The sequence below is a fragment of the Hemicordylus capensis genome, chromosome 1, assembly GCF_027244095.1.
Source record: "Hemicordylus capensis ecotype Gifberg chromosome 1, rHemCap1.1.pri, whole genome shotgun sequence".
NCBI classification, from domain to species: Eukaryota; Metazoa; Chordata; class Lepidosauria; order Squamata; family Cordylidae; genus Hemicordylus; species Hemicordylus capensis.
In genome coordinates, this window is record NC_069657.1 from 32,272,613 (window position 1) to 32,292,657 (window position 20,045).

The window sequence follows — 20,045 nt, forward strand, 5'->3', positions numbered from 1 at the left end:
GTCCAACAACTGCTCGAGGGCCAAAGTTGCATAGCCCTGATCCATGACAATCTGGTGTATTACTAAGTCTGTGTCACTGCTGGTCTTACCAATTTGGTTCTTCTTCTTCTTCTACTACTACTACTACTACTACTACTACTACTACTTTTTTGGGGGGTGGGGGGTAGTTCCATCACTTTTTATAATTCCTTTTCACTTCTTCTTCCCACCCACATTTTACAAATTAAGATGCAGTGGGCCAGATCAGATGTTACACAACCAGGAGTGAATCCCAGCTTTACACAGTGTCCCATACCTTTGGGAGTGCATGCTCTAAAACAAATCAGGATCTGGAGATGAGAACAAGAAGAACAGAATAAAGTAGAATAAGGTTGAATAAGCCAGGATTGTTCAGTCCAGAAGCAGAGAGAGATCCTGGCTTATTCTAAGCCAGAGTGAGAATCAGAATCCTTTCTCTCCTCGCACGCAAAGAAGAAAGGGGACTGCTTCAGGGATTAGAGGATGTCATGGGAAGCTAGGATTCAATCCTGGTTCTTTATTATGTTTGAACTGGTCCACTATGGCACTATTAAGTGATGCTGAAGAAATTCCCTTTTCCTCCAAAATCCTAAATTTCAGCAGAGACCATGCTATCCAAAACTCTGCACTTTATCATTGTTCAAATGTAGATCCGGTAGAAATATTTAAACTCCGTGTATGATATACAAACTAAATTACTTCTGAGTACTCCTACTAATATTAGGTAGTCCAAGTAACTCCTTGTAGTACTTTTCGATAACTTAAAGGCTGTTCTCACAAGCAGATTAACCCAAACTAGGGCAGCCCAGCCTGGGTTAGGCTGCTCATGTGGAGTGCCGGGATTGCTCCTGATCCCAGTGCTTCCACCCAGTCTAACCCCACTTTGTAGCCTGGCTTTTAGCCAAGGTTAAAGGTGCAAGTGCGACCTTAATCCAACTGCCTGGATCGTGTGTGTGCTCAAGCTGCTTGCAACCCAAACAGACACAGAGACAGGTGCCTAGAGCACCTATCTTCGGGGGCAGGGGGATGACCCCAATGCACCACGCTTATCGCATGGCACATTGTGGGATATCCAGAGGCCGGGATGTGTCGTCCCGGCCTCTGGAGATCTGTGTTGCCTGGCGCAACATGGATTGTCTGGGAGCACAGGCAACATTCGTTTTATCATCTGGGGGGAAGGTAGTTGAAACCCTGCCTTTCTGCCCACTCGACAGGTCATCTGAATACCCTTATAGTCTGGATATCAGCCCAGATCTTTATCTTAAGAGCGAGAGCAGAACTCAGCAAACTTGCAATTCACTTGACCCAGACAATTCATGGGGGCAAACGCTGGCTGAGTAAAAGAAGCAGCAACCCCACATACCTTTTTAACAATGCTCAGGACATCCTTGTCTTTTTCCTCACACAGAAGCTTTCTTACACACAATTCCAGCTGCTGCAGTAAATGTTTGTCCGTGGGAACCTTAAGGGTAGATTTCACTTTTGGCAACAAATAGCAAAGCTTCATTCTAGAGAGAAAATAAGATGTATGGGGCGGGCGGGGGGAGAATGTGAAGATCTGGTGCTTGGTTAAGTCACACAATCTATCCGCCCTTTATCAGCACCTCTTTGATTTTAATAAATCTGTACTAGTACAATTATGAAGGGGAAGATATAAATCAAGATATTGTGCAGTGGAAAAGATTAAGAGACAGTTTTAAGAAAAGCCACATCTAACTTTTAAATGCACACAACACCCATTCCTGGACATCTGGTTTGGTTAGTGCACAACTTTTTAAGCACACTTCCAGTTTGGTAAAGGTCTCCTCCTCTCCCCACTACTAAGGTCAAACAATTCCTGTACTCTTTATTTACTGCTCCTTTGCACACCCTGTCTTCTCCCTTCAGGTGCATCCTATCTATCTGAACTGGACTTTTAAGATCTCTGGGCTAAGTATCATGTCATTTCTTGTATTCCCATCAACAATATCACGAGCACTGTACAATAAAGAAATGCTAGACAATAAATGCTCTAAACTGTTAGAGGGCAATACTGTCCCTTCACTGAATATGAACCAATTTCTCCTTGCCTGCCGTTTAATGACCCTTTTGGTGGTGTACATTGTAAAGCGGTAAAGGAATAGCCAAGGTACCAATAAGAACTGTAATATTTGCTAAAACAAACATGCCAGTGCAACAACAACACAGGTCTTAATGCTGAACATTTCAGAGCAACTGGACATCATGTTCTTTTGGGCAGATGCCAGCCTCCCCTTGGAACCATCACTTTAAACAAAAAAAAGCCATCTTGTGCATGTGCTAGCACGCACACACAACCAATACAAATGTTTATACCTGCTACACACACACACACACACACATTAGGGACTTGCTGGATTGAGGGTCTAATTTCAACCTTCTAATTGTATCAGAAATATATAGTCTTTATAGAATCCTAATTCTTAATTAATTATGTTCAAGTAGCCAGAGTCTTTTTTGATAATTTGTAATATGTAGGGTACATTCTTTTTAAGAGCATCATATTAGCTGTCTCTCAATTTCAAGAAGTTATTTTTTTCATGCTTCCTTTTTGTATTATCTGAATGGATACAGAGAAAACCCACTTTATTAGGTTTTACCATCTCCAAATTCAGTATTTTTGCTCTTTTGCTAGGACAAAATTACAGTCACTCTCTTATTTAAGAGTAAGCAAAACTGTGCACTCAGGAAACCTAGTGGGATGGGGCTATACCTGCTCCCTACCCTTGGTGATCTCAGTTTCTTGTTAAGGAAAAGGTTTTACTCCCTTGCAACAGTCTTGCCAACTGCAATCTAATTACTTTGTCCCAAAGAACTTACTGAAAGCTTTTGAAAATAAAGTACTTCCATCTCTGCAACACACACACTATATATAATGTGTTGATATATAGGAGTTTTATAGTAGTCGTTATAAGGAAGAAACAAGTGCAAGGCTTCCCAAATAATCTGCTTTACACACCAATGCAACACAAGTTTAAGAAATCTCAACAAGCTACACAGAATAATGTGTGCAACTTGTACAGTACCTCACGTTTGCAACTGGATCATGTGTAAGCTCAAGCACTGGGAGGAAGAAGTATTCACAGAAAAACGATTTGGAAAAGAGTTCTATTATGAATTCACAGGTGTCTAAAAAACGCAGTCTGTTCCAGTAGCTTTTTCCTTGGCCCAGTTCTAAGGGGGGAAATAATGTTCAAAAGAAACCTACAATCACCAGCTGCATATTTTTCAGAAGAAATGCACAGAAATCTAATACTTAATTATCCCATAATTACTCATCAACAATCTCAAAGATGGGGTGAGCCCATTACAGCCAGACTGATCCTGAAAAGTGTTTTACTTCATTTGCAATGATGTGGAATAAGAATAATCATAACTTCCCATCATGGCAATGGTCCAGTACAGACATAAGCCTGCCAATCTCTTAATCACAGTTAAGAGGTCAGGAGAGGACCATATTCCCTCCCACTCCTTTCTGCCTTCTCTCAGAAGAATTCCAACACCACCCAAATCAATCAGCTTTAACCAAGGTTTAGCATTACATTTGCACTGATGCCAATAATGTTTGTACTAACCAGGTTTCCTCTTAATGCAAGTTGGCAAATTAGTTTCAAACCTTGTTTGAAAATCCTGGATTTAAAAAGCCAACCATAGTTGGAATTAACCATGGTTTACACTGGTACAGATATTAAACTAAACCATGATTAAGGCTGACAAAGGAAGAAAGAGAGGACATTTGGGTCAGAGAGTGAAAAGGGAAGTGGAGGGAACTCCCACTCCCACCCCTAATTACTTAACCATGGTTAAGAGATTGGCAACATTGCATCTGCACTGGATCAGCTTCTTTTCTCAGTTCAGTTAGACCACTGGAAAATTACAACTTTCAAGGGGTATAAGTTAATGCCTGGAATGGAAACTGACATATACTCCATGCCATTTACCAGGGAATTTAGAAGTGTGAATATTAAGACTCATCAAACGCCTCTCATCCTTTCTGTACTCTTTTGGTAGACCTACAAGTACAGATCAGAAAGTCAGACTAGTCAGCTGTTATTACATTATTTAAATCTTCTCTAAATTATTTATATTTTTTCAGGAACTTTAAAATTCAGCACTTTTAAAACTGAAGCCCTTGGTGTTCTATTTCTTGAAAGCTATTGTGATTATGCAATGCAGAACTTTTGCCTAAAAATACTGAATCCAAGCAAGTGCAGCGTAGAATCTGTCTTTCAAACCTCCTTCTGCATATCAACTAGGGATGTGCAAATCGATTCAGGTACAAAATGATTTGTACCCAAATCTAACTGTTTTGGGTGATTTGTAGACAAAAACATCGCCCCTGTGCTAGCTGGCCAGATTCGGGTCCAAAACAAATCGCCCAGATTTCAGACCTGAAAAATGTGTAGATTCAAACCTCCATTTTGTGGCAATCTCTCTTGCTGTCTCCATTTTGTGTCAGGAATTTTTTTTAACAAATCCCACCCTCCTAAGCTCCAGATTGGTGACTTATAGTGTGCAATGATTGGCTGGTGATTCCCCCCTGGTTCCAGATTGGCTCGTTTCCATTCAAATCTTGTGTTGCCAGGGGTGACTGACCCTGCATTGGCTCGGGGAAGGGTCAAAGAAGGGATAAGGGTGGAGGGAGTTCAAAGGAAGGATTTTCAAATGTACTTGAGGCGGCCGGCCCCCATACTGCCTTTCTGCCTCATGGGAGGAGAGAGAGAGAGCACACAAGGCAGGAGAGCTTTGCTTTGCCTTGCCCGCCTGCTGCCTGGAGTGGATTCTATGCTTTTTGTTCCTGCTTCCTTGACTGAGGAAAAGAGAAGAGAATTTTTTTTCACCCCCTTCCTGCTGCTGAGAGAATCACTGCCTGTGCCTGCTGACTGTGCAAACAGATTTAGGTACAAAACAAATTGCTCCTGTGCTAGCTGGCCAGATTTGGACCCAAAACAAATCAGGGGTGATTCGATTTGGGTACAAATCGAATTTAAAAAATCAATTCGTGCACATCCCTAATATCAACCGCTTTGCTAAGCATACTGCAGAGCTGAGGCACAAATTCATATATATTGTGCACAGGTTCACAATATATTTTGACGGATTATACTGTTCAAAATTCTGAATAATACAGTATTTCCACCAGATGTGAACTGGTCCCATAAATGGCTTTTCATTGCACTAACATCAAGACGGCAGGGTTGATGTATATGTAAACATGAAGCTGCCTTATACTGAATCAGAGCATCAGTCCATCTAGTCTAGTACTGCCTGCTCTGTCTGGTAGCAGCTTTCCAAGGTCTCAAGCAAAGAAAAGTCTTTATAGCCCTGCTATCCTTGGACGACATCTAAACTAATGAAGTGCTTGTGCATCACTGGTGTAAGAAGGTAGTGTAGCTGCGCTAAATTTCTAGGATGATTGGAACTGTGCTCTTGTGCTAATGCACTCTTGCACAGAACATCCCTGCAAGACATAGGAGGCGTGCCACAGGTTGAGCACCTTGTTGTGCAAGCACAAAAACATCTTTGTGCTTGTGCAACACATCTGGAATGCAAGCTCCAGATTTAGTGCAACTAGCTAGCACAACAGTCTTGCATTAGTGCAACAAGCCTGTCTGGATGTACCAGGATTTGAACCTACGGCTAAAAGCAAGGACTGGATCATGGAATGATGACCCCTCCCAAGCACTAACGGCGCTCTCCAAATGTTCAAACAGGGGACTTCCTCAGCCCTGCTATCTGAAATCTTTTAATTGGAGATGTGAAGGGCTGGATCTAGGACCTCATGAATGCAAAGTGTTTGCTCTACCACAGAGGCAGGGGCTCTTACCATGTGAGTGTCTGTATATCTCTACTGACAATTGCTTTTCACTAAACTGTAGGGGCTGTCCTCCAAATAAAGAGAAACCATGACTTACGTTCAATCAGCTTCTGAATAACCTCAAGCCTCTGCTCTTGCTTGCGATTGTACCGTAAGAACACACACAGGGTTCGTGCAGCTGCTTTTTGGACAGGTAAGACATTCTTCAAGAAAGAGAGAAAAATACATTTAATCCCACAACAGCTTCTACGAGGACATGTGTTGCCAGATGAAGAGCACAAAGGGCAGACAAAGAGGCTGTTCTCATGAGCTGCCAAGCCCCTGGCTTCCTATGAGATCCTCATGGATCCCAGCGGTACTGCAGCGCTAAACCCAGCACTGTAATCTGGATCAAGCCGAAGTTAAGGGCTCAAACACACCCTTAACTTTGGCTCCAGGATTGTGTGTCAGCATTAGCTGCAAGCAGCAGGGCATCATGGATTGCTCTGAAGCTGGAACTCTTTGTCCTGGCCTCTGAGAATCCCACTGTAAAAGCTCACACTGTCACAGAGACAGGTGCCCAGAGCACCCATCCCCTGGCGGAATCCTCCAGTGCTCTACGCTCGACATGCGGTGGGATTCTCAGAGGCCAGGACGACGAGTGATTCATTCTGCTCTGCAGTGCACGGGGCAGCAGGGATTGTGTGAGAGCATGCTGCGCACTTCCACCAGGAAAACACTGGTTGTCTGAGGGGAAGGCACGGTTTGGGAAGGCTGCCCCCCACCCGCTTGGTAGGTTGTGTGAATGGTCTCAAGGGCTATCAAAACAAAGAAAAGAAAGCAACTAAGGGCCAATAAAGAGGTGCCTTTAAACACGTTGTTTGCCCTTCCATAATTTTTAATAGTTGCGATTAGGAAGTGGCATGGGGGTGGGTGGGGTGTTAACTATTTCTTCTGGCACCACAGCCCTGACAGAAATAGCCTCTTCAAAGCTGGCTTTGGCCTCAGGAGGACCAGAGCATGTGACAAAGGGTTATATGCGCTCTGCATGCCATAGTCCCAATCTGGATTGGGGCTTTTCTTCAGTGCCATTTACAAAAGTAAATTATTCAAAGTTATGTCTTCTTGGGTCCTAAAAATTCGATACCCTAATAAAAATACAAATACCAATTAGAGAAATATAAAAGGAGGAAAGATGCTTAGAACTCACATTTGTCATAACGATTGCCAACATTCTGTGCAAAAAGCGATAATAAATCTGATCACTTGAGATGACATGAGGCAGGCAGGCATATTTCTGTAGTAACTTCTCATGAGTCCTCCATTTTAAAGAGGTTGCTGCTCTCTGTTCTGCTCTTGTTAGTGCTGGAACTAACTCTGGAAAATTCAGTAACTGAAGGGGAAAGGAGGAAAATACAATTTATATAATTATGCAAGTCTACAGTAATGTTACCTGTTCTCAGAGCAAAGCACTATCTTTCACATTTACACGAGTAAAATCCCCACTCATTCTGGCATACACAGAGTTCTGGGTTTCATACCCCTCTCCTCTCAATTCCACTGCAACCTCTTGAATCTCCAAAAGTCACTCCTGAAAGAAGGAGGACCCTCTGAGTAACTGATACAGTGCAATGGGCTTCATCTAGAGATGAAAAAGGAGCACTGGTTACTTACTGTAAAGGCTTCTTATTGCTGCTGGATTTGAGGACATCTCACATGGGTTATCCTTCCCAAGTGCTCCAGAGGCAGGATGTATGTTAATTAGGTGAAAGCTATAAGAGGGTGGAAAGGATGACCCCATCCAGTTCTGGATAGGAGAACACAGGAGACAGAGAAGGCAACCCCCGCTAACTTGGCAAAGAGGCACCTTTTAATGTGGTGATTCTCTTTAAGCAGGGGGAGAGTAACTGGCCCTATCCACCCCCAGCACAGTACCTCCAGTGACTGTTGCTGGTGTCTATCTTATGTTCCTTTTTAGATTGTGAGCCCTTTGGGGACAGGGATCCATCTTATTTATTTTTTATTTCTCTGTGTAAACCGCCCTGAGTCATTTTTGGAAGGACAGTATAGAAATTGAATGAATGAATGAATATAAGAGGTCCCATGCGATGAAAGAGGGGAAAGTGTCCAGAAATGCAATACAGGTGAGTAGAAGGTCCCTCAGTAGGCCACAGTGCACAGCGTATTTGATATCCGCTGTGAGATATCCTCAAATCCAGAAGCAAGAAGAAACTTTCATGGTAAGTAATCAATGCTCCTTCCTGTGCTGCTGGATGAGGACATTGTATGTGGGATATGCAACAGCCAACTAACCCGGATGGGAGGGGGAAGTGAGTTCATGGAGAGGAACGTTGGTGGAAAACATGGCGGGTATGCTGCAGATCAAGTGGAATGAGCCATAATACAAAATGCAAGTTGGGGGCAGTATAGAAATATTGTAAATAAATAAATAAATAAAAATAATATGAGTAGGATGTCGGAAGATTTTGTGTCTCATAGGCTAGGGAATAGGGATATAAATTGATTCATGGCTGAATCAATTCGACTAAAATCTGGTCAATTTGATTGATTCGGCCACAAATCAAATGAGCCTTGGATCCCATGGCTAGATTCGAGCTCAAGTAGATTTGGCGATTCGAGTCTCCACTTCGTGTCCTCATCGCCATTTTGTCCCACTGCTAATTGCCAGACCTCTGAGCCTCTCTATCACTCTGGTTGGTTCCTTGGAGTGTGTAACGATTGGCTGGTGATCTCCCTTGCTTCTTGATAGGCTTGCTATCATTCAAATCTATCTCATGTTGCCAGGAGAAACTGTGCCAGCATTGGCTTGGGAGGAGGGACAAGGCAGATGTACACTTTGAAAGTACACTTTCAAATATACTTAAGGGGACAGAGTCCCCTGAGGTGGCCATTGCTTCTGCCTCATGGAGAAGAGAGAAGAACTGCTGCGGAGGAGGAGGAGGAGGAGTGATTCTTTGTGAAGATTGGAGATTTGCTGCTGAGAAGAAGATTCTTTTCTGTGCTGGAATAAGATTCTTCTGTTTCTTCTTTTTCTTATTCCCCCCTGAGCTGAGAAATCACTGAGCATCCAGTATGCCTGGTCTGTGCAGGAGGAGCAATGGAGCCTGTGTGGCCAGGCCACCCCCCCCCCCCGCCCTTAAAAAAAATTCCTTAATAAAGTTTTTTCTTAATCATTTTTGGCTGGCTTGCTGCCACTGGCTCCCGCTTTTCTTTCTCTTCTTTATTTCTTTTTTGTCATTGTTTGGGTGACTGTGTCCACACCCTGTGGTACCCAGCTACCCTCCCCCTGGCCGTTGAGTGGTGCCAGAGGGACTACTTGGCAGGCAGCAGCTTCCTGGAGACTCCAGTTAAAAAGAGAAAGAGGAGGACTAAGACTCACTGCAGGAGAAAACTTCAGAGGGCGAGTACCCCATTTCGTTTTACACACACTACACTACACACAGTTTGTAAATAGTTATTGTGTTTCGTGTATTTAAAGGTTTAATCCTTAAAAAGGATTTCTATTTAGGTTTTAATTTTTTTTAATAGGGGTTTTGTGGGAGGGATCCCCATTAGGTAGGTGGCAGGAAAGGCTTTGATTAGCATTGGTCCATAATGTGACCCCTCCCTGCCACCTTGATTTTTGTGCTTTAAATTCCTGAAGTGCATGGCACACACAGCTGAAGTCGGCCCTTAGATCTTCTGGTTTTTCTTGCCCACTCCCCTTCACTTTTTTTGCATTTTAAATTCTTACACCTCCACAACAGCACCCCTCCCACTGTGTGTGGCACACATGGCTGAAAACACCTCACGTGCCTTCTAAACACCCAACTCTCCCCCTCCCTGAGATACTAAGAGATAGCAGTAGGGGTAGAGTGACAGCGAGAGGAGGGGTGATGCTGGTTGTGGTGGAGTGAGGCAACAGGGGCTTACTCCCCAAGTCGCCTCCATTCCTGCTTCCTTGGTCGTGCACAGGCTCTCCTTTGAGGATTTGTCTGGGCCCACAGCACGGCCTGTGGCTGGGCAGAAATTAGAGGGGAGGCCCTCTCCTATCAGTGAAGAAGCTCTTCCTGTGGCAGCTGTGGAGGAAGTGGAGTCAGAACTGTCTGCCACTCCAGCCAGACCCACCTCACCACCATGATGCGCTTAGCCTTAAGGAGGCAAAGGCTAAGCGTGACGAGGGAGTCCACTACACAGGTTCTGCTGCTTCCATGGCTGCTCTTGTGGACAAGTGCCACAAGGTCGCCAGTCATTTCCACCAAAGTGAGAATGCAAGGGACATGCACAAGGCGGGAAGCTTGAGCTGGGCGTGGCTGAACACCTGATCCCCCAGGATGTTCTGAACTAGTCGTTCTCCACCTTTTTCTTGCTCCAACAAGGCGGAGAGGCTTGAATGTGTGTGATCTGTCCAACGCGGACTGAAAGCTCCTGTCCGAGCTTGTCTCAATACTCAAGCCATTCTATGTTGCCATGAACAGTTTGTGTCCCAAGAGAGCTAGACTGTCTTCATAGGGATTCGCTATGAAGAAGTTATTTCACAACCGACAATCTACAGCCCATTAAAAATCCTAAAATTTCACCTCTTTGCCTGATTGCTTTGGGGGTTGGGTGATAGTTGGCACCCATGGGGCTCTACCACCCAACCCATTTTGGTATTCCTAGGCACTACCCACATGGGATTATGGGGCTGTTTCAAATTCCCATTATTTCCTATGGCAGCACATAACAACAACCATGAAACACTTAAAATTCTAAAAAAAATCAACTGATTGCCCTAATGCCTTGGGTTGGGTGGTAGGCAGCACCCATGATGCACTGCCACCCAATCCGCTTTGGTGCCCTCTAGCCCTTTAAAATAGGCAGAATTGATTTGAATTTGCATTGAATCAAATCTGAATCAAATTGCCCAGATTTTACAGCAGCAGATTTGAGTTTGATTCCAATCAGGCAGAAAAGATACAAACTACACTTCCGACAGACAGTGAGGGACAATACGTTGAATATAAACCTTGAGGCATCTACAGACGTCTAATTTGTGCCATGCACTTTAGGCTGGGTGGACAGGGTCCAGACAGAAGGATGAAAGAACAACATTCCATGACTGATGAAAAATTGAGCAAACCTTAGGCCAAAATGAGGGGTCAGGAATGAGGCAGACAGAGTTCTGTGAGAAGATAACAGAGATGTTTTTATTCACTTACAGTGCTTGAATTCAGAAATGCTCGCTGAAGTTATGGCTATGAGAAAAGCAATTTTGAAGGAAAGTATTCGAAGTTAAATGGAGACAACAGGCTCAACTGGAGTGGCGTGAAGGACATGTAAGACAGTGTGAAGATTCCAAGAGGGAAAGTGGTGCACCGTAGGCAGTAGAGTGGCTCCCCTGAGGAAGTGTTTAAGATGTGAATGGTGGGGGTTTTTTGGAAATACTTCAGATGAGACCCACTAGAGATGCTGCTTGACGTTTAAGAGTGTTGGCCTTAAATCTTTTGTCGAGGCCATCTTGATGGAATAATAGCAAATCTTTATTGTCGGCTGAGCCCTTAAGGATGTCATGGAACCAGCATCAGTGTAGAAACAATCTCCAGGTACACTGAAATATCCAGTTGGTGGAATGGCATCTAGATGCCAGCATTGTGTAAAGGGCCTTGGGAGAGTAACCCAATTGACTCAAGAGGTTCCGCTCAGTCTCCAGGTAGCTAGCTTTAACTAGGCTCAGTTGTCATGGTAGACAGTACCTTGGTGGAGGTGGTCTGGGGACAGTGGGAGGAACCATGGTTTTTAAGAACATAAGAACAGCCTTGCTGGATCAAGTCCAAGGCCCATCTAGTCCAGCATCCGATTTCACACAGTGGCCCACCCAATGCCGCTGGAAGCCAAAAGCAGGAGTTGAGGGCATGCCCTTTCTCCTGCAGTTACTCCCCTGCAAATGGTATTCAGAAGCATCCTGCCTCTGAGGCTGGAGGTGGCCTATAGCCCCTTCAATACAAGGCTTGAAAGGAAATGTGCTAAGGGGACGTGCTATCGCCCTCAAAAACAATGACAGTGACTGGGAGTTGCAGAAGGAAATCAGGGAGGCGTCAAGGAGAGGCAGGGCAGTAATAATGGGTGACTTCAATTACCCATACATAGATTGGGTAAATTCACAGTCAGGTAATGACAAAGAGGTGGCCCAGAGCAGGTTGTGATGTAATGCACATAGGGTGCCAACCACACCCAAAATGACAAGCCCATGGGGCACTGGGTTTTGTTGTTTTCAATGTCTGAGGTGTTCTTCTGAGAGTAGATTCTCTGGTAGGAAATGAGACTCTCATACTCACCAAAAAGTTTGACCCCAACATATTACAGTGCAGCCAAGCTGGAATGGGAAGCTGTATCCACTTGCCAGTGTTTAAGCCACAAACTAAGCCGGGCTACAACTATGGAAGCTGTGAAGCGAGCTGAAAATCTAATAGAGTCAAGTGAGACATCAGCCATGAAGGCTTGGGTCTTTTGGATTTTAAGGAGCATCTGACTAAGCCAGTATGGATGATTAGGTGGGTTGTTAAGTAGTTCACCAATCCATAGGAGGAATGCGCTAGCAATAATAGATGAGAGACTGAGGGACCAATTGAATGGGAAGAGGCATCATGGGCTTTTCTAAGGGCTGATTCAATCTTGTTATTTATTTGTTTATTATTTATTTATTTGTTTGATTTATATACCGACCTTCCAAAAATGGCTCAGGGCGGTTTACATCAAAGAAAAAACAATTAAAATTAATTAACAATTAAAATAAAAACTATAAAAACAGCATAAAACTAACTAATAGTTAAAACATTTAAACAATTAAAAACCCTGGAGAACCCAGCCAGTTCTCTTAAAGATAGGATCTTAAAGAGAACTATCGTCATCTCTAAGGAGGATGGTGCCCAAGAAAAGAGCAACCACTGGAGCATCAGCAGGGGGCACTTTAAGTAAATCTAAAGCCTCCTGGGAGCTATTATAAAATTTATTAGCTACCAATGAGGATTTCTGGTTGGAGGCAGGAAGCTTCCATTCCTGTTTTACAGTGTCAGTGAAGCATTCTGTCAAAGGGAAAGGCATTATCCTTAGATTTAGGGAACACTACCTCCCCTTTAGGTGAATTGGGTTCCTCCTGTCTAGAGGGCTGCTGGAGGGGCCTTGGATAACAGCGGGACAAAATCTTCTGGGAATAACTTTTCAGATTTTGTGAAAGAATCAACATTTTGGTTACCAGACCATTCCCCTTCCTCCTTGGAATCGAAATCAAGATCAGGATCAACATGATGTTCTGGCATTTGAGGAATAGGGGAAGCAAGAGTATTTTCTGGAATTTCTTGCTCTGTATCAGGAATAGGAGTGAATAGATGAGGGTCTGGGGAATCATAATTTGACACCTCTGATGAATAGGGTTGTTCATTGTTATTTTTGGCAATAGAATGAGGCTTGGAGGACCTGGAGGATTTCTTTGCATGTTTACATTTCTTCTGCTGCTTTTTAGGTGGAGGCAGTGGTGGCCTGTGAATGCACCGCTGGGGGGGGGGGAGGCACCTTTAAGAGTAAATTAATTCGGTGCTTACCTCCGCTCCTGCCGCACCTGAAAGCTGTTCGGCGAAGTAGCGTGCCGCCCAGCAGCCCCTGCAGCGGGGAATCACCTCCACCACTCACCTGGCTTCCATGGAGCTGAGCCCCCCGCCATCGGCCAGGTGAGAGGCGGAGGCGATTCCCCGCCGCAGGGGCTGCTGGACGGCACGCTGCTTCGCCGAACAGCGTTCAAGTACGGTGGGAGCGGAGGCAAGCACTGGATTCATTTACTTTTAAAAGGTGCCTCCTGCCGCACCCCAAGTGGCACATTCATGGGCTGCCACTGGGTGGAGGACTTGGTGATGCCGAGGAACAAGAGGAAGACACAGAAGATGCCTTCCTTTTGTTTTTGCGCTTTTCTCTCCTGGATTTTTTGTTCTAGCTAAGGGACTGGGACAGCACAGATTGAAACCAGTCCCGCCAAGTGGGTAGAAGCTCGTCCATCAAGGAAGAGGGACGGGAGGGAGAAAGGAGAGACATAGGTGGGGGGGGGGTCTGTGAAGGGGGAGCGTGGGGATGCAGAAGCCTCACCAGATCGCTGTCAGAGCCGGAGTTGGTAATAATGATAGTGGTGTTGAAGCCCGGCAGCTGACTCTGGGTCTGCTCTTTGAATTTTCCCAGTGTGCGCCTATCCTGGTGGCCCTGCTGTTACTCCAGATGGCACGGACAATTTTGGCAGGGGTGGCTGAACCTGCTGAGTCCTGTGAACTGCCTGCGCTTGAGGGTCTGGGAAGAAGACATGGCATCTTGAGCTCTGAGATTTTGGGATGCACCAGAAATGCCTACCAAGGCACCATGGGGCTGTTTTGTGGGTTGCAGTTGCAAGCCAGTGTGTGGGGCCTGTTGCTGAAGCGCAGCTTCCTCACTCTGTGCTCAGCAGCAGCAGGTCTCATGGCCAATGGGCAAGAGACCCCAAGGGCCCTCTGCTGGGAGTTCCCTCTGCAAATTTTGGTGGCCTGGGGCGGGGGGAGGGAGGCAGCAGCAAGGGCCCAGTGGTGTTTGGCATGCTCTGAGATAGACCCAGCTGTTTGGCGTTTCCCCCAGACGGCTTGTGAGGCATGTTGCGAAATGCTGTTTTTCCAATAATAATAATAATAATAATAATAATAATGGGGTCTCTTGCCCATTGGCCAAGAGACCTGCTGCTGCTGAGCACAGAGTGAGGAAGCTGTGCTTCAGCAACAGCTGATTAGGTGGTCCACGGTTTCATCTGCTTCTTTACAAAGGCGGCACTTGCTGTTTGTTGTGGATTTTTCGGCAATAAGAGCAAAAGTCGAAAAATCCACCACAAACAGCAAGTGCCGCCTTTGTAAAGAAGCAGATGAAACCATGGACCACCTAATCAGCTGTTGTAAAAAGATAGCACAGACTGACTACAAACAAAGGCATGACAAAGTAGCAGGGATGATACACTGGAACATCTGCAAAAAATACAAGCTACCTGTAGCCAAACATTGGTGGGACCATCAAATTGAAAAAGTTGTTGAAAATGAAGATGTAAAAATATTATGGGACTTCCGACTACAAACAGACAAACATCTGCCACACAATACACCAGATATCACTGTAGTCGAGAAGAAAGAAAAACAAGTCAAAATAATCGACATAGCAATACCAGGGGATAGCAGAATAGAAGAAAAAGAAATAGAAAAAAATCACAAAATTCAAAGATCTACAAATTGAAATTGAAAGGCTGTGGCAGAAAAAGACCCAAATAATCCCAGTGGTAACTGGCGCCCTGGGTGCAGTTCCAAAAGACCTTGAAGAGCACCTCAACACCATAGGGGCCACAGAAATCACCATCAGCCAATTACAAAAAGCAGCTTTACTGGGAACAGCCTATATTCTGCGATGATATCTATAACAATTGACAATAAGATTCAGCCATCCCAGGTCCTTGGGAAGGACTCGATGTCTGAATAAAACAAACCAGTCAATAACACCTGTCTGACTGTGTAAACAAGAAATAATAATAATTCGATTTCTATACCGCCCTTCCAAAAATGGCTCAGGGCGGTTTACGAAGAGAAATAACAACCAACCAACAATAATGTACCTCTTCCACTTCCCAGAGGACTGCATCTCAGCCCCAAAAAGAGAAAGGGGGGGGGGTGAGGGGAGGAGGCTGTGAAGAAGAGAGAGAGTGCAAAGGCTTTTTTCTTTTGTTGTTGAAAGAAACAAAAGAAAAACAAGTGTTAATACACAGAGAGAGGAAGGTGGGAGAAAAAAGGAGAGCAACAGCTAGAGGGGAAAGGCCTGAATTGGAAGAGAGGGGCTGTCTTCTCTGGAGCTAGATGCAAACTAGAAATAACTGGGTGGGGTCATCCTTCCCAGACTCTTATAACTTTCACCTAATTTACATAAATCCTGCCTCTGGAGCATGTAGGAAGCCACACGAGATGTCTTCATCCAGCAGCAGAGAACAAGTAGTCTCTCTGTGCGCACCTGGCAGTGTCTTAGACATGGATATATGGATCCCAACCAAATTCTTTACCTTTTCTTATCTCTAGAAAGAGTTTAGCGAGTGTGAGCTTGGTACTGTGCCCATGCTTTCTGAGCACAGGGAGAGTTGCTTATTATTTAGCCAGAAGACTAAAGAAAGTGGGACCAGGATGAGATCACATAATTCCATTCTGAGTGCAATTTTTCCCACACAGATCAGAATTCTGCTAACCTGTTAGCCTGCCTTACCTTGCTTTCCGACCCACTGGTTTCTCCTCCAGTAGACAACAGTTCAAGAATTTCAGGAAGGTAACCTATTAATGCATCTAACACCTAGTTAAAGAAATGACAGATCACTCACATGGCTGGTGTTACCCTTCTATTTGTGTGACACATAAGTCTCCTGTTAACTCTAACAGCCACACTCTTTATGTACATTCATTCATTCATTCATTCACATTCATGTACATTCTTCATTTCAGTCTTCCCTACAAGGCACCCTTATCTAACCCTGTGCTGAAAGGCAGGATAACTTATTCATCATCAATCCCCATCTACCATTTCAGAGAAAACTCTGAAGGAGGAGATTCAACAAACAACCAAAGTGATTTATATTCAGTAATTGCACTGCACTTAAGTTTTTTTAAATACTTAATGCTTAACCTAAATCTAGTTCCTCCTCCTTCAAACTCTTTGCTTCTGTGAGCTTCCATCTTCTGTCCAGCATCTTCTTAAATACATAAAAACCATAAGCATGCCTTCTTAATAACCTTCTTTTGTCTAAACCTGCCCAGTTCCTTCAACATTTCTTGCCTTCTACACCCTCACCTAACATGTCCTAATTTGCCAACATAATTTCAGAAATGTGATACACAAAACTGAATGCAACACTCCAAATGAGTTCTCATCAGTGCTAGTGGAGAGCAATTACTTGCTGGATCTTGAATGTGAAGTTTTAGCTTACTTCATTAAATATTTGCAGCCCCTCCCAGCCATCCTGATTTATAAGCGTACCATCTATTTTGTCAATCCCAAGTCATTAATAAAGGGGCCAAATGACAGTGAGCCCAAGGCTGACCCCGCTTCAGTTCAACAACAATCTACAAAATTACTACCTCTGTGATCGTGACTTCTCAAGCAATGTTGTAACCACCTAACGTTAGCTCACTTGGCTTTACATTTTTCAGTCTCTCTTGGGAAGGTGTCACATGGGGACAGAAGTCAAAAGCCTTCAGTCATCACTTACAGATAAACCTATACTGAACACCTACTGTGTTTTCTGTGACTAGGCTGTGAAACAAAAAGAAATGATTCATCCCATCCAGCTTTTCTTACTTCACCTTCTTGTAATAGCATTTAGGATCATTGTAAATGATCTTAACATAAGCAACAAATAAAGAAGAATAAGCTATTACCTCTATTGACTCATCTTGTAACAGGGCTACCAGTTCTTTATGTATTACATACACATCAGTATTTAAAAGCTTAGCAACCTGAAATACAAAGAACCAACAAAAGACGGACATTAGTCCTTTTAAACTGGCCATGTTTGTTTTTCAACAAGGTATGAATCGCCAAAAGGAAACAAGGGTGTAGAATAGATCTCAACAATCATAGGTCAAGGTTGTTTGAGGTCATGCCCTTTCCTCGCTACTAACAATATAGCATTGTGTTGCTAGAACCACAGAAAGCGAACTTCCTGGAGAGAATGAAATACAGAACCTCTTTAAATTCCTTCTAGTCATCTGAACAATATATTCCATTTTAAATGTCTCCAGTAGTATCGCTTTGCGATAAGTAGATTACTGTGCTATAGGACAGCTGGTATAAGACCAAGGTAGCAATTAAAAACAAAACAGCAATTAACACAATACACCCAAGATCTGCATTCCAAAAATCTAGCAGGTAATTTTTCATTCATATGAGAAGTGATTCAGATGAGTTCTTAAAATTATCATACTCCAACTGCCAATTAAAATGCCAGGTCCTGCAGCCCTACAATAAGTTCAGCAAAAGCATTGCCAAGTATTCCATTCCTGCCTCCTCCCACATCTGTGCCTAATCCCCCTTCCTCTCTCTGCATCTTTACTCAGAACTAAATCCCTTGAATGCAATAGGACTGACTCCCATTTAAATGAGGACATGATTTTTAAATCCAGTATGTATTCTATGCTGCTTCATTCCATTATCTCCCATGTATCACCTCCACTGCCAGTCAACTCAAACTTGCTTCACCTCTGAATGCTTCAAACATACACAACCTTTTTAGAAAAGTCCATGAAGACCTTTTCAGGTGGTGAATCCTTTTCATTATACGAATCCAGAGCAATGCGTCACAAACACATTTGCTATGTGAGAAAAATCCCAGACCTCTGAAAACACAATTTGTGCAGACAATGAACTGCTCAAGGTTTCATGTCCTTTATTTGTTCATAACCGGGCGGGGGGGGGAGGGGACACGACATCTTTGTGGACATAAAAAACAAGCCCGCCACTAGATGCAAAAAGGATTATTTATCAATCAAAATGGGAAAGTGATTTAAGGAGGGCAGTTCCTGATGCTATGTAGTCCTGGTTTGGGAATATCCCTAGATACACACTGAATGTGAATTTATAAGAGAGTATTGACAAGATATTGTTACGTTGGTACTTAAGATCACATAGAGGCTGCTCACATGAGCATCCAAGCCCAGCCTTGGGCAGCCCAGCCTGGGTTTGGCTGCCTGTGTGAAGTACTGGGAACGAGCCTGATCCTGGCACTGCCTCGACTCCAAGCCCGGGAATTTAACCCAGGCTTTAACCTAGGTTTAAGGGCATGGGCGCGCCCTCAACCCCAGGTTCAGGGTTGTGTATGTGCACTGGCTGCAAGCAGCCTGCACACATGCAGAGCCGGGCAGCAAGAGCTCTTGCCTGAGGAAGGGATTCCTCTGCGCTCCTGGCACGGTGCATTGAGGGATGCCAGTGGACTTCCTCCTCCAGCTCTCTGCTCTGCAGCTTGCAGCAGCACCGCTCATGCGCTCTGGTAAGCAGCACAGCCTGTGGAAAAAATTAATCATGTGGGGGGAGGCAGGCCCCGCCAACTGTTTTGATCGTGTGCACAACCTTATAGATTGAGTGCTATATATCTGGCATATCAGGATATTTGCTGGAGAACAAACAGACTTGTTACATATACAGGTGGACCTCATTATCCACGGGGGTTCTGTTCCCACCAATTTCCATGGAAAACAAAACTGCAGATAACAAGACCTTAAGTCAATAGCAATGGGGGGGGGTGTTATGTTCCTGGAGGGCAAAAAAAGGGAGTCAAAAATTGGAGAGGTAACATGCCATACCATGCAGGTCTCCATCTGTCCAGAAATGCCCCCCCCCCCCGCAGCCCCTAACTTCACCGATTTTCGGCAAAAAAATCACAGGGAAAGAACCACAATATGGCTCCAATCAGCAAAATGGTGGACAGAAATTGCCTTCGAAATAATTTTTGGCCACCGGAGATAGGCAAATTTTAAACATTTTTGTATCCACGAATAAAGAGGCTGGGTGCACATGGCCCGACCACAGATATGCAAAAAACCAGGTTTCTCACCTGTAACTATTGATCTGGTAGAGATCTCTCGATATCCATAAGAATGGGTAATGTGCCTGCACAGGACCCACTTGGTAACATGCTGCAGCTCATCGCGCCGAACAAGCCCCACCTCCACACCTTCAGCGTGTTATTTAAAGGCAGGCTGGGCACCATGTTCTTCAGTTCTTGGACGACCGCCATGGAGGACGATCATCTGGAAGCAGGTGAGTTTATCATCAAAGGAGAATATCTTGCACACTCAGAAAAAACACACAAAGCGTAGCACTACTGCAGAGGGCTGGTCCGGGAGAGTCTTATGGGTATTGATGCATCTCTACCAGATCAATAGTTACAGGTGAGCAACCTGTTTATCTAGATCAAGATCCGTTGAGATCCATAAGAATGTGTGTTTAGCTAGCTCCCCGAAGGAGGAGGGCACAGCAGTAGCTATTGTAACACCTGCTTCAAAACACTTCTCCCAAAGCCTGCCTCTGCAGCAGCGCACACATCTATGGCGTAATGCTCGATGAAAGGTAACTCAGTAGACCAAGTTGCAGCGTTCCAGATGTCTGTGAAGGTTACCCCCGATAAGTGTGCAGCTGAAGAAGCGTAGGCATG

General features: G+C 44.4%; 1 protein-coding gene across 6 annotated transcripts in view; it reads right to left on the reverse strand.

Annotated features, from left to right (window-relative positions):
- PPP4R4 (protein phosphatase 4 regulatory subunit 4) overlaps positions 1–20,045 on the reverse strand; it is a 158,650-nt gene that overhangs the window by 14,223 nt on the left and 124,382 nt on the right. For 4 of the 6 annotated variants that reach the window (XM_053282402.1, XM_053282432.1, XM_053282385.1 and 1 more), the window contains 7 exons: positions 17,275–17,352; positions 16,109–16,192; positions 7,044–7,226; positions 5,952–6,057; positions 3,978–4,049; positions 3,063–3,210; positions 1,382–1,526 (listed from right to left, as the gene is read on the reverse strand). In XM_053282402.1, the coding sequence (XP_053138377.1) occupies positions 1,382–1,526; positions 3,063–3,210; positions 3,978–4,049; positions 5,952–6,057; positions 7,044–7,226; positions 16,109–16,192; positions 17,275–17,352 (816 nt within the window). The remainder of the gene's footprint in view (positions 1–1,381; positions 1,527–3,062; positions 3,211–3,977; positions 4,050–5,951; positions 6,058–7,043; positions 7,227–16,108; positions 16,193–17,274; positions 17,353–20,045) is intronic. The other 2 variants (XM_053282413.1, XM_053282392.1) reach the window with 2 other exon arrangements.